Source organism: Balaenoptera borealis, assembly GCF_965194805.1.
Source record: "Balaenoptera borealis genome assembly, chromosome: 18".
NCBI classification, from domain to species: domain Eukaryota; kingdom Metazoa; phylum Chordata; class Mammalia; order Artiodactyla; family Balaenopteridae; genus Balaenoptera; species Balaenoptera borealis.
Window position 1 is genome coordinate 50,545,739 of NC_138877.1, and position 15,680 is coordinate 50,561,418.

The following is a 15,680-nucleotide window of genomic DNA, read 5'->3' on the forward strand; positions in this document are numbered from 1 at the left end:
TGGGCAAGTTACTACATCTTCTTTGCAACTTAAGTTTCATCATCTGAAAATAGGGATAAAAACAATATCTAGCTCATAGGATAGGATTGTTCTGGGAATTGAGTTTAGACAAAGTGTTTGGAACTGAGCCTGTCACACAGTCACTACACAAAAAGTTTATTAAATTAGGAGGAGAGAAAACACATGTATACAAATAAGGGCATCTGATAAAGATATACCCAAGTTACAAAGTTCTAGGTAATAGAGTGGAAGGAGTGCATATTGGTTGTAGCTGGGACAGAGAGAAGAATAAAGGTATTGAGGAAGGGGAAGACTGTCATGAACAGATTGGCAGGAGTCTGAAAGTACAAAACGGGGTCTGGAAGTGGCAAGGTGTCCAGTTAGGTTAAAGCACTGAGACAGATATAGAAAAGTAGTAGGTAGAAAATTTAAAAAGACGCTGTGAAAGATTGTGGAAGGCCTTTAATACCAGCCTTAGGAATCTGGGCTTTGTTAGTAGGCAAATGAAGAAAATCTAGATGATTCTCTGTACATAAAACCATACACTGTATTTCTGACTCACAATCATATGCTCAAAAAAATGATAACAATGGCACCTTAAGGCTTTGTTAAAAATTAATTAATCAATTAACTTTCCTGAAATTTCCCTAATCTTCATTTGTGTATAAGATTAAGAAGTTACTGAAACAGTATCTCCTGATATTGGTTAATGCCTAAAGTGAAGAAACAGTCAAAATTTTCTTTAGGTTTACTACTTTGCTCTCAAAAGTATTTATCTGTTAAAAGTAAACTCAATGCCTTACTACCATTTTCAGAAAATATACATTTTCATTAACAAAAAGCTTATGAATGCCACAGAAGGTTTTCTTAACATAGTTATCATTGGGAAAGTCAGTATACTACCATTATCATGAAGTCCAAATCCATTCTTTTTCTCATCATAATATTCCCTGATTCAAATCACTAACTTGTCATGACAGTCTTGAGATAATTCTTAGGTTTACACAGAGAAGACTAATAAAATCTAAGTCTCTTTATTATTTAACGAACCTTCATAAATAAACATCCTGATTCTGGTTAGCTCCTGAGAAGTTTCAGTAAAGCTGGCCACCTCTCCAAGCGTGTTATAATCAAGCAAATACTACAGGCTTGGTGTCAGAGCATACAGGTGATTTGAAGTACGACCCACTATGACTATTTGACACAGTATACATAACGCTACCGGTAGTAAATAATTGTACTGCATCACTAGAACACTAGCATATCTGGTCTTCTCTAAGTGATGCGTGAAAATATGTGTGCAAAATATATGTATATTTCCATCTTCAATGTAGAAACAGTCAACTTATCTTGTGAAATACAAATATGAAGGATACTATTAGTTTTAATGTAGCATTGTTAAAAGCAACAGTTATGTTACCTAGTATATAATTTAGTTTCTTAAGCATCTGATCACAGATTATTTAAAACTTTCTCTTTAAGTTGCGTTATTCACTTATAATAAATCTGTCATATTAAGTATGCAAGGATTACACTGAATACTGAAGAAATCTTTACCTAGCAGCACAGTCATAAGCCAACACATCAGTCTCTGCAAGAAGGTCTCCATCAGTTTCATGATCTCCTCCATCAGGACCTAACTCAAACAGCTGGGGAGGGGAGAAAAACATATTGTGCCCAGTCACTCAGTCATGCAAATCTGCTGAATAATATGTTTATAATTTCGTGTCTCCAGTATATGCGGGACACTACAGAATGTAAAAGAGTACCTGCTCTTAAAAAAATGTTATTCAGTGAAATGTACAACTCTATATATCTAAATTAAGAAACATATGTCTTATGGTCTGTATTAACCTCAGTTTTCCTTATTTTATATATTCATCTACTTATAGCAAATGCTCCAAAAATGTTCTGTACCAGATATAAACATCTGAAGGTGAGAGAACTCCAAGTTCTAAGTGAGCTTCCAAATGTAGTAGAATTTTGCTTCAGCACGTAACTAGTTGTGAGATCCTAGGACCCAGTTTCCTCATCCATTAAAGGGAGATGGACACTAGCAGTGCCTACTTCATTGTAATTGTGAGAATTAAGTGAAACGATACTTGTGGAACACTTAGAAAAATACCCAGCAAAAAAAAAAAAAAAAAAAGGCTAGAAAAATATTAGCTGAGGAATAATAGAAGGAAAGGATCCTTAAGAAACCAGGTAACAAAAAATAGCTCAAATGGCATGGGAAAAGGAGATAGAAAGAGTGAGGGGGAAAAAAACAGTTATAAAAAAGGGGAAGGACTACAGAGTACAGGAAAAGAATAAAAGAGAAGATATCAAATAGGAAAAGTTATGAAATTAAGTGAAAATAAATGAGAATTATGAGGAAGAGATCTTTTTTTTAAAAAAATGGACCAATACATATTTTTAAAACCCTTATTTCTTCTGATGATTATAGTAGGTGAACTACAAGAAAGGTGAGTAAAAGACTAAGAAGGAAGAGACGGGGACATTAAAACTTACTGGACAATTACTCTGTTAGACGTCTCCATTTTTCAACTATATATGCTAATAAGTTTAAAAATCTGTCTCCACCTCAGATCCTAGTCTGCGCCTGGGATTCCCCCGGGCCGCTCAATCTCACCAGTTGTAAAGTGACTCATCTCTCCTGCCTCCTGCCTTCCCTGCTCTGATTAATGGCACTATCATTCACCTACTCACTCAGATTAAAAAACCTGGGATAATCCTTTTTTCCAAATCTCTCCACCAGCACTGTATCTCTACTATTGTTGGTACCAAAGCTTGTCAGTGCAACCAGTGTTAGCAGTGTTACTAGCTGGAAGAGTTCAATATGAACTAATTAGTTCTTCTCTCCATTCTCTCCTTGCTCGAACCCATATTCCACAAAGTTAAGGGTTTTTGCTTTTCTTGAATAACCCACAGCAGTCTTTTTAAAATGAGTATCTGACTAGAATACTTCCTTAATCTAAAAGTCTTCAATGGTTTCTCTTCTCCTTCTTTGTAGCATGATATAAAGGTCCTTAATGATTTGCCCCTAACTTGGCTCCCCCGTTTATGTTCAACAAATAATTTTGAACACATACTGTGTGCCAGGCAGGCTTCTAAGAACTGGGCATACAGGGGTGAACAATGCAAACAAAAAAAAGGGGCGGGGGGCTACCGGAAGTAAGTCTGTGGTAAGGGAGAGGATCTTAAGGTAAAGAGGAAGTGAGCCATGCAGGTTATGGGAGTGAAGAGCTGCCGTCAGAGGGAGTAAGTAGCAAGTGTGAAGGTCCTGAGGTTTGACTATGCCTGGCATGTCTGAGGAACAAGGGCCGGTCAGCATGGCTAGGTTAGAGTGAAGCAACTAGTATAACATAAGGTCAGAGTGGTGATGGAAGTCAGTTCTGATGGTGTTTTTCAGGCCCTTGTAAGGCCTCTGGTTTTTATTCTAATACTAGAAGACACTGCAGGAATCTGAACAGAGGAGTGGCACACTCTGGTGTACATTCTAAGAGAATCACTCTGCTATGTTGAGAACAGACTGAAGGGAGCAAGGACAGAAGCAGATACAAATTGGGAGGCTACTGTAATGCTCCAAGCAGCTGTGGTTTGGACCAACTTGGCACCAGGGGCAGTTTTTAGAAGTGGTTAGATCCTGGATTTATTTTCAAAGTGCAGCCAACAATATTTGCTGCGAGAGTGGATGTGGGTTGTGAAAGAAAGAGGCAAGGCAAGGATGACTCCAAGATTTTTGGCCTAAGCAACTGGAAGAATGAAGTTAACTCTATTCTGAATCAGTTAACTGGGATGCGGAAGGACAAGAGAACAGCAGGTTTAGAGAGATGGTCAGAAGCCTAGTTTTGAGTATGTTACATCCCAAATACCTGTTAGCTATCCACATGGAGATGCAGAGTAGGCAGCTGTATATATATCTTTGGAGGTCTATTAAGTGTGAGAGTGATAAGAGAAGAAATACTTAAAGCCGTAAGGTTGGATCACTGAGGGGGTGAGTAGACTTTAAAAAGATGTCCAAGACTGAGTTCCGGCACTCCAGCGTTTAGAGGTCGGGAAGATGATGAGTGACCAGCACGAGACTAAGAAGAGCAGCCAGGGAGATGGGAAGAAAATGAAGTGTGGTGTCCTGGGAGCCACGTGAAGAAACTATATCGAAGAAGAGCTCGACTGGATTAAATTCTGTAGACTGGTTAAGGAAGGTAAGGACTGAGACTACAGTAGTATTTAACTGAGAAGTTTTAAAGAAGCCTGCTATTGAAATTAAGGCATAAAGTATAGTCATCTCTCTCACTTTAAGAGCACAATCAGATAATGTAACAACAGAAAATTCAAGCTATTAGTGAATTTTCAAAGACTGAGCACATCCTTTGCTTAGTCTAACTGTTGCCCTTTCTGAGATGAATAGTGCAGTAAACTTAGGACTTTTGATTGCTTTTTGACTCTCTACCAGATGGGATCCATCCCCTTACTCACTTCATCCCTGGTCCCCACGCCTGTGGTGATGATGTCTGTTTACACAGTATTTGGCAGTAAAAATGCTAAAAACTTTTTAAAGCTACATCAAAATGCTCCTGCATCGTATCATTAAAACGGCTACAAGAAAGTAGGCACATACAAAGGTGCCTTCTATAAAATAATAAACTAAGTCAAAATACTTATCTTCAAACACAAAAGGCAACAGTGCGAATGAACTGCTTACCTTAATTTTAGCGGTATATTCTCCTCTACCTCCAAACAGACCGAGACCACCAAGTAAAATGTCTGTGTCAGCACTAAAACGTATAGCTTCTACCGAGTGAGCAGAGTAACCCCAGCCCCCTCCATGACCTAAAAGATGCAAATGATAACTTATGTTTTAAAATATCCATATATTTCACGTATAAGACAATATTTCCTAAACATAAATATACATACTTTCAAACCTGTTTACTACACTATAATCTTCTTTGGAATAAACCTTCATTACTGCTTGAGTCTCCTCCTCGGTACTCGCAACACCCATCTTTAAATCCTGCATAGTTGCCAAGGTATCAAGACAACCTAAAAGCAAACAAACAAAAATTCAACTCCTGGAAATTAAAATTTCCCCGAGTACTTATAATATGAGACGCTGGAGGGGATAAATTAAAACAATAAATTCTGAATGTGCTCAACAAATTTATGCCAAGGTTTAACATTTCATGGAAGATACTTACAACCAATAAAAATTATCCTCTGCCTGGGTAATTATCATATTTAAACATAAGCTATATGACAATGTTTCACACAAAACTATCTCTCTGAAAAGTTGGAATCGCTTAATCTTTGAGTCCTTACAAGGTTCTTCCTTTTATCAAACTCCCTGAATCACTTTAGATTGATTCTTAAAGTACTATTTGAGGAAGACACAGTAGCCTGAGATAACCTTAATCGGTGCTAGTTTTGGATGTTTACAATGGCTACCAGATGTTGTAAAAGTGCTATATCTCAAATTAATTAATTAGAAGTGAAGTTGATGTGCTGTGGAAAACTATTATATAAGAAGAAACAGCAGTGGTAACTATCAAATTCATATCATATTTTATAGAATTATTTTAAATAATGTATAAAAGTTAAATATTATAATTATACATTTGAATATTTAACCTACATCACTAAAGTTTATATATTCAAGTTAAGCAAAAACATTATTTTACAAGACACCTATTAGGAAAATTATATTCAGGGCTGCTTTATATTTGGGCATATATGAATCTTTCAGGGTGTTGGTGTAAGTCTGATGTACTGTTTTCTGTAGGGTAAACCTCTTAAAGTTAGAGGATCTAACTTATTTTGCACCTAGCGTATTATTGTTTAACAAACATGACAGAATGACATACAAATTTAAGTACTCTTAAAAAAAGTCCTCAGCACACATTAATGAAAATTAGCTGATCATCAAATACCAACCCTACCTAGAATGTGCAAAGCTGCATGAGACCGGGTGGTGAGAGCCCTTGACCCCGTCGGTAAGGCAAGCTCAGGACTTAGAATACTACATCGGGACTGCATGTCTGCTGCAGAGGGAAGTCGGGCATCAGCAACCACTGCATTGTAACACCACAGCTCTCTAGTGTTTGGTCGAAACCTTTCAAGAAAGAGAATAATTACAGCACCTCAACATATGGTTTCATTTAAAAAAAAACCTGTGGAGTATAATTGACAATACAAAGAGAATAATACAGCCAGCTTAACAGGACAAAACGTAGCTCATGACTTTCCATACCTGAGCTAAAGATATAAATAAAGTGATTATGTCACTATAACTGAAATAATTTGAACAAAATAGTAATATAGATCACATTTCATGAATAACAGAGCAACAGTATACTTAAAAGTATAATGTGTACTTACAAATGTAAAGCTTTTGTACAGCAAAAACTCCATAAAAAAGTGTAAAGACAAAAGATAAGTCAAAAGAAAATACATGAAACAAACATATGAGACAAAACTACAATATCCATAACGTAGAAGAGCTCCCGCAAGCCAGTAAGAGATAATCAATCCCGTATCGAAAGTGGGCAAAGGACATGGAATGATGTTCTTAGGAAGGAAGCAAAAATAGAATGTATGCAGATGCTGAATCTTACTAATAAACAGTAAAGCATCACAAAAACCGTGAGGAACCCACAATGCCCTCCTGCCATTATCTCATTCCTTTTATCTCTTTCATAACAAAATTCTCAAAGAGCAGTCTCCACTTCTTTACCTCTTTTATTCTATAAATTCTTTTTGGAAAAGTTGTTTTTATCAACTATTGAGTACACACAAAAGAACAGTAAGAAAATATTTTCAAAATAAAGTATGAAGAATAATGACACAATGTACACTAGTAAAAAGAACATTACCATTATCTACTAAGTACTCTGTGTCTCCCTCCCTACTCAGTTCCTTTCCTTTCCCTTTCAAAGGTAATGATTATCTTGAATTTCAAAAGTTTATTCTTTTCTTGCTTTTCTTTATGATTTTTCAAATGTTTGTATCAAAATAGTATATTACTTAAGTCTGGTCTTCTCAATCAATGGCACCTGATGATCCAAATTTACTAAATATAAAAGCACTTATATCCAGCAATCCCACTTTGGGTACATATCCAAAAGAACTGAAAGCAGGATCTTGAAGAGATATTTGCACACCCATGCTCACAGCAGCATTATCCACAATAGCCAAGAGGTGGAAGCAACCCAAACATCCTTCGATGGATGAAGGGATAAAGAAAATGTGGTAGAAACATACAATGAAATACCATTCAGCTTAAAAAAAAAAAAAAAAAAGAAATCCATCATGTCACGGGCTACAGTGTGGATGAACCTTGAAGATGTTATGCTAAGTGAAACAAGCTAGTCACAAAATGACAAACTATGTATGATTTCACTTATATATCTAAAGTAGGCAAATGCAAAGGAACAGAAAGTAGAACGGTGGTTGCCAGGAGTGAGAGGGAGGTAGAAATGAGCTGTTCTTTGCATAAGTTTAAGTTTTACAAAATGAAAATGTTCTGGAGCGATGCTGTTCAACAATGTGACTATATTTAATGCTACAGAATTGTACACTTAAAAATGGTTAAGATGGTAAATGTTATGTTATTTTTACCACAATTAAAAAATTTAAAATTATTTTTAAAAAACACTTAAAAATAATACTTCACACAGAATAAATCCTATGAAAATAGCTGCTATAATTAGTAGCATTAATATTATTGGTTTATTGCTTTTTAATTTAATCTATCAATCTAAGTGTTACTTGTATTCTTATTTATATAAAAAACAAAATACATGCATTTTAAAAGGTACCAAACAATATAAACCAAACCTAATACTTGTGACCCATAGAGAAGGTTAGTGGGATTTGGTACGGGAGAAGAAAAAGATTTGGAGAAGGACCACATCCTTTTTTCTGTTTGTATTTTTGCTTTGCTTTTTAAAAAATAACAACACAGATCTATGTGTTAGTTTTGTAAATTTTGAAATGGGAAATAAAATTGCTATTAACATTCATCTGCTCTTTTCAGATGTTAAAGTTTCTAATTATTCAGGAGAAGTTATTGTTAAGAATACAAAAGGAGGCAGACTCAGGCCAGAAGGAAAGTCAAAGTAAGCTAACACTGAATCTGCAATGTGTGTGATAGCTGTAAAATGCACGTACCCTACTGAAAAAAACAAAGGACACAAAGCAGCCAGAAGTCAGGATAACTGAACAAACTCTCCACCTTCCAGCTGTTTTACTCAAACATAGGAGGAGACTGCCCTTCATCTTTTAATCTCTGTTTTAGAATAAAGGGTAAATGATCAAGGACCTGGCAAGCATTTGAGATCATCTGTCCCCACTGCTACCACATGTGAAAAAGGCAAGGTTCAAGTAATCGGATACCGCACTTTGGAGTTCTGTTAAGACCCCAGGGAAATGATTCTAGTTATACTGTTAGAATCTACTTCTACTGTTATCTCTAATTTAGAGAATGCATTTCTAATTTAGTAAATGTATCCAGAAACAAATTCCATACTGTCAGTTTTTACTTTATTTTGTTAATGCAAATTTACTTCATTTAAAAATAAAACATAAAAGGATCATAGAAAATCAAACATCAATTTAAACCGAGGTCCAAACCAGAGCTTGCTCTTTGGTAACTAAGTCTCTTGTACATTGACTTCCAATCAGTAAATAATTGAGGACAATTCTATCTTTACATCATTTGCTTCTCTATCCCCTCCGTTCCACTGTGACCACTCTAATTCTGGTTCTCAGTATCTGATGTCTTCATAAGAATCACTATAAGACTACTCACCTCTAGTCTCTTGTTATCTAATCTACCCTGTATATTGCTGCTAGGGAGATCTAAAAGCACTACTCAACTCAATTCTGGCCTCCAAGTCTTCCCACAAAATGCCCAAATGAGATAGCACGCTTGTCAGCAACCTGGGAAGCACTATAATTCCTTCACTAGGAATCAGGCCTCAGGACTGATAGAAAACATGGCCTTTTAAGACTTGGATGGCTGGTGGAAGTGAAAGCAGGAATGGGCAGAAAAAAGAAGACAGAGAAAGTCTTCCCTCTCCTCACTCATGCCACTTCAACCTTTCAACTTACCTGGATTCCTACTAAGGCTGGCCAAATAAACAATGCAAGGGGGAAAAAAAGGTTAAGTCCTGTGATGAGCCACTCTGGTAAAGGCAGTGTACACCCCCTATTAGCGTTCAAAGCTACATATCTGAGGATAACTCTTTCCTTTACTCATTATGTATATAAAGCACCATAATAAATTTTAAACAAGTACAATATAATTTCTTGAATCGCCTGTGTACCTGTATCCATCTCTACATTTTTAAAATTTCCAGAGTTTGATAACCCTGTATATTTCTCTACTAATATGGGGATTTTGTTACATACATTCCTAAAGGGCAAGCTCATTGATCATATTTATTCTGTATTGCCTTTGGCATAATTTCTTCTACATAGCTGGTAATGATTAGATATTTACGGGACCAGGAAATAGAGTGAATTCTATACAATACAGACAAGAATGCTGACAGACTAAAAATAATTAATAAGAGAACTCTTGAGAGTAAAATTTTTTATTATAATGAGAGTAGCAAAGCCTTCTACAGCACCTACTATGTGCCTCTACCCTAAGTTCTCATAACAGCCTATAAGGTACCATTATTATACCTATTTTATACATGACAAAAGTAAGGCACACAGAGTCAAAGTGACTTCTCCATAGCGACACAGAAAGCAAAGTGTGCAGCTGGGATAAACCTAGGCAGTCTGGCTCAGAATTCATGTTTTAACCACTACACTAAAGGTAGCAAGGGTAAAGGTCCCCGAGAATCACTGAGATAGAAGTGTAGTTAACAGTTAAATAGGAGAGTTCTCATCTATGAAAAGTCTGCCTTATATATGACTTTTATATTCCACAAAAGTACAATTTGATCCAAACTTATTTATTACTCTATTTTATAAACAGAGAAGCTTACCTCCAAATGACATCATACACAGGATCAAGACACACACCAAATCCTTGCAGATCCTCTTGTTCAGAGTCATTAAACGTTTTACAACTCCCATCCACTTTATTTATCAGAAGACACTTAAATGGAGGAGGTTCTGATATAGAAGCAGGTACCAAGCCTTAGGAAAAAGTATTTATATATTTTAAAGATGCATTACCTTTTTATATTCCCCCAACTTATAAGATAAGCATTTCCTATAAGGTAAGTATTATTACTATCTCCATTTTACAGAAGAAGACACTGAGACGGAGGGATTTAAGTAACTAAAAACCTTTAAGTAGCAGAATTTGGACTAAAACCTCAGGCTGTCTAAGTCTACAACACATGCCCTTAATTTCTACACAATACTACTCTATTATATAATTATTCATGATATCATGGACACAAGTATAAACTGACACCTTGGTCTCGATGAAATGTCAAAGTTTGATTTATGTAACCTTCCATAAAACTAATTTCCATCATTTATTTGACAAGAACCAACATAGAAAAATTCCTCTTCCCAATACACTGTACAGGTTTTATACCACTATAATTTAGCTCATATTTCCACCACTCTCTAGCTTATAAGTACTTTGGTTTCTACTTTCCTAATTATTTCATTCTTCCAGCACATAGATACACATAAACTTAGACACTTAGAAGCTTCTTTTAAACTTCTTCAAACAGAAGAAAACAAAAAGCTACAGGACTACATCTCATAATAGGGAAAGATGACCGTCTACTATCAAGGATTTTTTGGAAGGACATTTGCTTGTTTGGGGTATTACCTATGATGTGTTTACTGGCAAAAATTTCTGATGTAGCGAGCACATGAGAATTAATAAGTGCTTCATCAATTCGTAAGAAAGTCTGGTCCCCACTTGCACCTATCCAGGTAGCTTTTCTTCCATATTTTGATCCAATGTTAGGCATGGGAGCTGGTTTTGCATTCCAATATGGCACATCCAAAATTGGTCTACCCAGTTGTCCTTTCTAAAAGATTAAATAAATCGTATTAACAATATTACTGGATAAACAATTTATAATATTTTATAAAGTTAAGGAAACAGTAGACAAAAATAGCTCTATGAGACATTATTCTTCATCAGCTGTTAGCTGTATTTTTTAATAAATGAAATTCATGTGAAATTTGGACCAAATATTTACAAAGGAGTAAAATAATTTCTATTATTCTTAGGAATTCTCCCCCTAATAAACCACAAAGTACATGATTAAAAAAATAATAATACAGTTGAAATATTTCTCCATGTAAGAAATCTCCCTGAAATACTGTGATTGTCTTCGCCAACATTTAAAGGAAAAGTATAATAAATACACAATATGTTAAAAAATTGGTAATACAAATTGTTCATTTAAAAAATCACTTTGATATTTTAAGTTGACAGTACAATAAAATGTCACTCTCGAACTCACAGAGTCTAAAAATATTTGGGTAAAAGGCCAAAATAATGAATACTGCCACTGTGAATACAATTAGGAAATTACATATTTTTCACATGATCATGTGTTAGTAAGTTATTTCATTTATTTTTCAAGATAGAGAGCAGAAGCATTATGATGTCTTAAGTAAGTAACTGTGAACTCACTTAAAAAGTATGGCTGTATCTAGCTACCTGGTTAGGTAAGAGTAATAGGAAGTTTCTCACTACTAAGCGAGCAGCTATAAAAGAATGTTAATGTTGGATTGGGAAATATTCACCCAGCCGTGGCTCAGGAGCTCTCTCTCTCTCCTAGCATTCCCCTTCCACAACCCCCTGGAAGGCAGACAGTGCTGCACCACAGCAGCCAGGGTTCACTGCAAGTAATGGGAACGGGAAATCACAGCAAAACACCCAAAACGTAAGGGAGCTGGGAGCACTGCAGACAAACACAGCCACAAACTGACTGCAAAAGCAACAGAGCTTCAATCCCTGGGTTGAACCAACGGAGGAGGGAAAAGTGGCAAGCACATGATTAGAGAAGCAGCCAAGAAATTTCAATGTTTATCTCAGCTTCTTTCAAGGTCTATCCTTATGTTTTGACAAAACAACAACAACAGCATAAAAATGTGTACGTCATATTGAGGGGTATATTATGCTTTTGGAGGAAAAGAAATTAATTATATTTTTCACTGACTACTGAAATAAATATCTATTCCCCTATCAACCAACTAATGTGAAGAAAAGCAGTCTAAAAATATGATAGATGCCTGGGCAGCCCCATGGGATTCAGAACGTGGTTATAAATAAGCCACATTTAAATACATAGAGGTTCACAGCTACAGCTTCTGGGGCTAGAGGACAATGATGATTGTCTGATTCTAAACATTACCATTCACACTCCCTCCAAAACAACATAAAATCCACACAGAGCAGGCTTCCCTGGTGGCACAGTGGTTAAGAATCCGCCCGCCAATGCAGGGGACACGGGTTCGAGCCCTGGTCCAGGAAGATCCCACGTGCCGTGGAGCAACTAAGCCCGTGCGCCACAACTACTGAGCCCACGTGCCACAACTACTGAAGCCCACATGCCTAGAGCCCGTGCTCCGCAACAAAGAGACGCCACCGCAATGAGAAGCCCGCGCATCGCAACGAAGAGCAGCCCCCGCTCGCAGCAACTAGAGAAAACCTGTGCGCAGCAATGAAGACCCAACTCAGCCAAAAATAAAATAAATAAATTAAAAAAAAAAAATCCACACAGAGCAAAGAAAACCACACATGACTCAAGCCTTCAGCAGTATCAGGAAATAATGGACCTCAGGACTTTTAAGGTGCCTGAAACCAGAGCGACCAAATTCCAAGGGGGGGTGGGGGCCGGGCACAGAAGGGGAGGCTCAAGAAGGGAACAGAGGGAAGAACTGGCGAAGTCACCCCTCAAGGGAAAACCCAAACCTCAGCGTGAAAATGCCAGATACGGGCAAGGGCTTGAAGGTTCACAGTGCCAGCCATAGGAAAAAGGCTTCAAAGTATGCAGGACGACTGCTCACCCATCAGGCTGACACAAATTAAAAGGTATGAGGGACAACACATGCTGCTGGCAAGGCTGTGGAGAAACAGGCACTCTCGTGCACTGTTGGTGAGAATGCAAATTAGAGGGGAATTGTTACTATCTCACGAAACTACACAGGCATTAGTCTTCGACCCAGCAATCTTACTTCGAAAAATTTACCTCAGAGGTACACCTCTAACAATATTCATTGTTATTGTTGCAAAATATTAGAAAATACTTCTTATTCCAAGCATAAGAAATTGATTTAATAAACTACAAGATATATACACAATTGTACTATGCAGATGTAAAATATGAATTGGGAAGATCTCTATGAACTGATAAGGAATGATTTCTAGGAGATACAGTAAAGTGTAAAGACAAAGTACAGAAGAGCATATATAAAATGCTACATTTTGAAAAATAAAGATGGGGAAATAATTACATATATGTAAATATATACATACCATATTTACACCTATATCAATGCAGATATAGATAGACGGTGTGTGTGGTTATTTATATATTAATCTTTAAAAGAATAAACACAGTAAGGAGAAACTGGAAAACAATGAACTTCATAACCTACAAGCACAGAGTGAAGGGGTGGGAAGTAGGGATGCCAGAGATGGGGGAGGGAATGACACTTGGGTGAGTATACCATTTTTGTGTAACTTAACTTTTGGAAACATATTAAGGTTCTACACATTCAAAAAATAAAACTCCATCTGAGGATGTGGGAGGAGGGACCCTTAAACTTAAAAGCAAACTGAAACAGCGCACTGGACCACAAACCACTCTCCTTGGAAGTCTGAGAGCTCCAAGTCAGCAGGACATGGTAGGGGTCAGCAGTTAAACCAATGTCTTCCTACAAAGGGCCAGGAAGACTGTTACAAGAGGGAGAAGAGGAACCCCACTCAGTGACATTCTTTTAATCCATCCCTTTTCTGCCCTACCTTTGGCATTCCTCTGGAGCCTCATTCATTGTTCAAGGCCAAAGTTATCTCCAGGCTGAAAGGTCATCCCTCTTTCTCCCCCACCCGAGATCAGATCTTACTCACTTTACGGAGATGAACCCCTGTCCCAGGACAGGGTGAGACAAAGTGCACCTGGTAAAAGGGCCTGTTTTCAGGAACAAGGGAAGGAAGGTCATCCTTGGCTGTTGCCACTTTTTACAAAGAATCTGCTAGTTCTACCTATTTTTATCCATATTAAATAAAGTTTAAAGAAAAAGAAAACTAAAACAAATGAACCCAACTCTATTCCAAAGGAATAACATAATCCCACTGAAAGGGGGTGGGAAGAAAGAATCCATAACTTATGAACACAGTATTTGACTCTATACCTTCGGTCTTGGGGTAGGACACAGGCCAGAGGGGGCGAGAGGGGGAGAGAGGGGGGCAGAAGCAAGAGTGATAAACAAATCCTGAACTCTTTTTAGGGAGTTTGTTTTTATAGTAGCGTGGGCAAAGCAAATATAAAACTATTTTAGACATAGTTTAGGACTGAGTGAATGAGAAATAAATGTATTGATATTGTTGGGAGCCAGGATTCTTACTGTGGAAGAAGGGACATAAACATGGAATGAGACAAGGTAAGAAAGCACCCTATGGGAATGGGCTGGAATTAAGAGGTATCAGTGCGGACTTATTATTTCTAAAATACACGTATGTATGTATACATGCACACAGATGTGTACTGGGGATGCAATGAATACACCTAGTGCTCAGCTGGTGTCTAGTACTATTCCCCACTAAACACAACCTAGGTTTTTTAGAGAAATAGCTGATTCTAGGACTCATACAGATAAGCCTGGAACAACTCGTTATGCCAGAAAGTAAGGAAGTACTCAAAAAAACGAAGAGGCATGTCACCAGAACACAGAAGTCAGCGTGAAGGGACTCCCACTGGCGAAATCTGAGACAATATAAGCACCCAAATAATTAAATACAGTAATGACGAAAAAAGAGAAATGTGTCTACACCAATAATAAGTAGACAGGCAAACAAATATTAAATGGGCTCTTGCTTAGAGTAAAACGCAAAGGGCTGACAGGTGAATGTGAGGAGGTGCTGGTGTTGGAAAAATCATCATTTCTGCAGCCATTATAGTAAAGACTGGCTCAGGCAAGAACAATCAACAGATGCGAAATCTAGAGAGAAATTTTGATGAGAAGCAGGTATCTTAAAAATTAACAGTGTCAACCCAAAGACTGCTTATTAGTTTCAAGTGAAAAAATTCTAACTCTGCAGTAGTGAAATCAAACAAAATTTTACAGGTGATCGAAATTTACATCACCAATAAAGGGCAGGTGGGCATTTTGTGCCTCCAAATGTGATGCCCTGAGAAGGACACAATATCACTTACATGGTATTTTAGTCTGGAATGCACAACCTGAATCTAAACATGAGGAAATATTAGAGAAACAAAAATGAGGAAACTTTTGTTAAAAAAAGGAAGTACCATATTCTTCAAAAATGTCAATGTCATAATAAACAAAGAAAAGGTGCTAAAATGCTACAGATTAAAGGAGACTAAAGAGACATGAGAAATAAATACAATGCCTGATCCTAGACTGGAGGGGAAAAATGCCAGAAAAGAATTAGCGGATCAACTGACAAAACACAAACTATTTAAGGAGTAAAGGATCATAATGTATGCAAGTTATTCTTAAAG

At 37.0% G+C, this 15,680-nt stretch overlaps 1 protein-coding gene across 16 annotated transcripts in view; it reads right to left on the bottom strand.

The window, feature by feature from the left end:
• MYCBP2 (MYC binding protein 2) overlaps positions 1-15,680 on the bottom strand; it is a 269,957-nt gene that overhangs the window by 143,508 nt on the left and 110,769 nt on the right. For all 16 annotated transcript variants that reach the window (XM_082365884.1, XM_082365890.1, XM_082365877.1 and 13 more), the window contains 6 exons: positions 10,805-11,009; positions 9,999-10,152; positions 5,940-6,112; positions 4,921-5,046; positions 4,706-4,833; positions 1,558-1,649 (listed from right to left, as the gene is read on the bottom strand). In XM_082365884.1, coding sequence (XP_082222010.1) covers positions 1,558-1,649; positions 4,706-4,833; positions 4,921-5,046; positions 5,940-6,112; positions 9,999-10,152; positions 10,805-11,009 — 878 coding nt within the window. The remainder of the gene's footprint in view (positions 1-1,557; positions 1,650-4,705; positions 4,834-4,920; positions 5,047-5,939; positions 6,113-9,998; positions 10,153-10,804; positions 11,010-15,680) is intronic.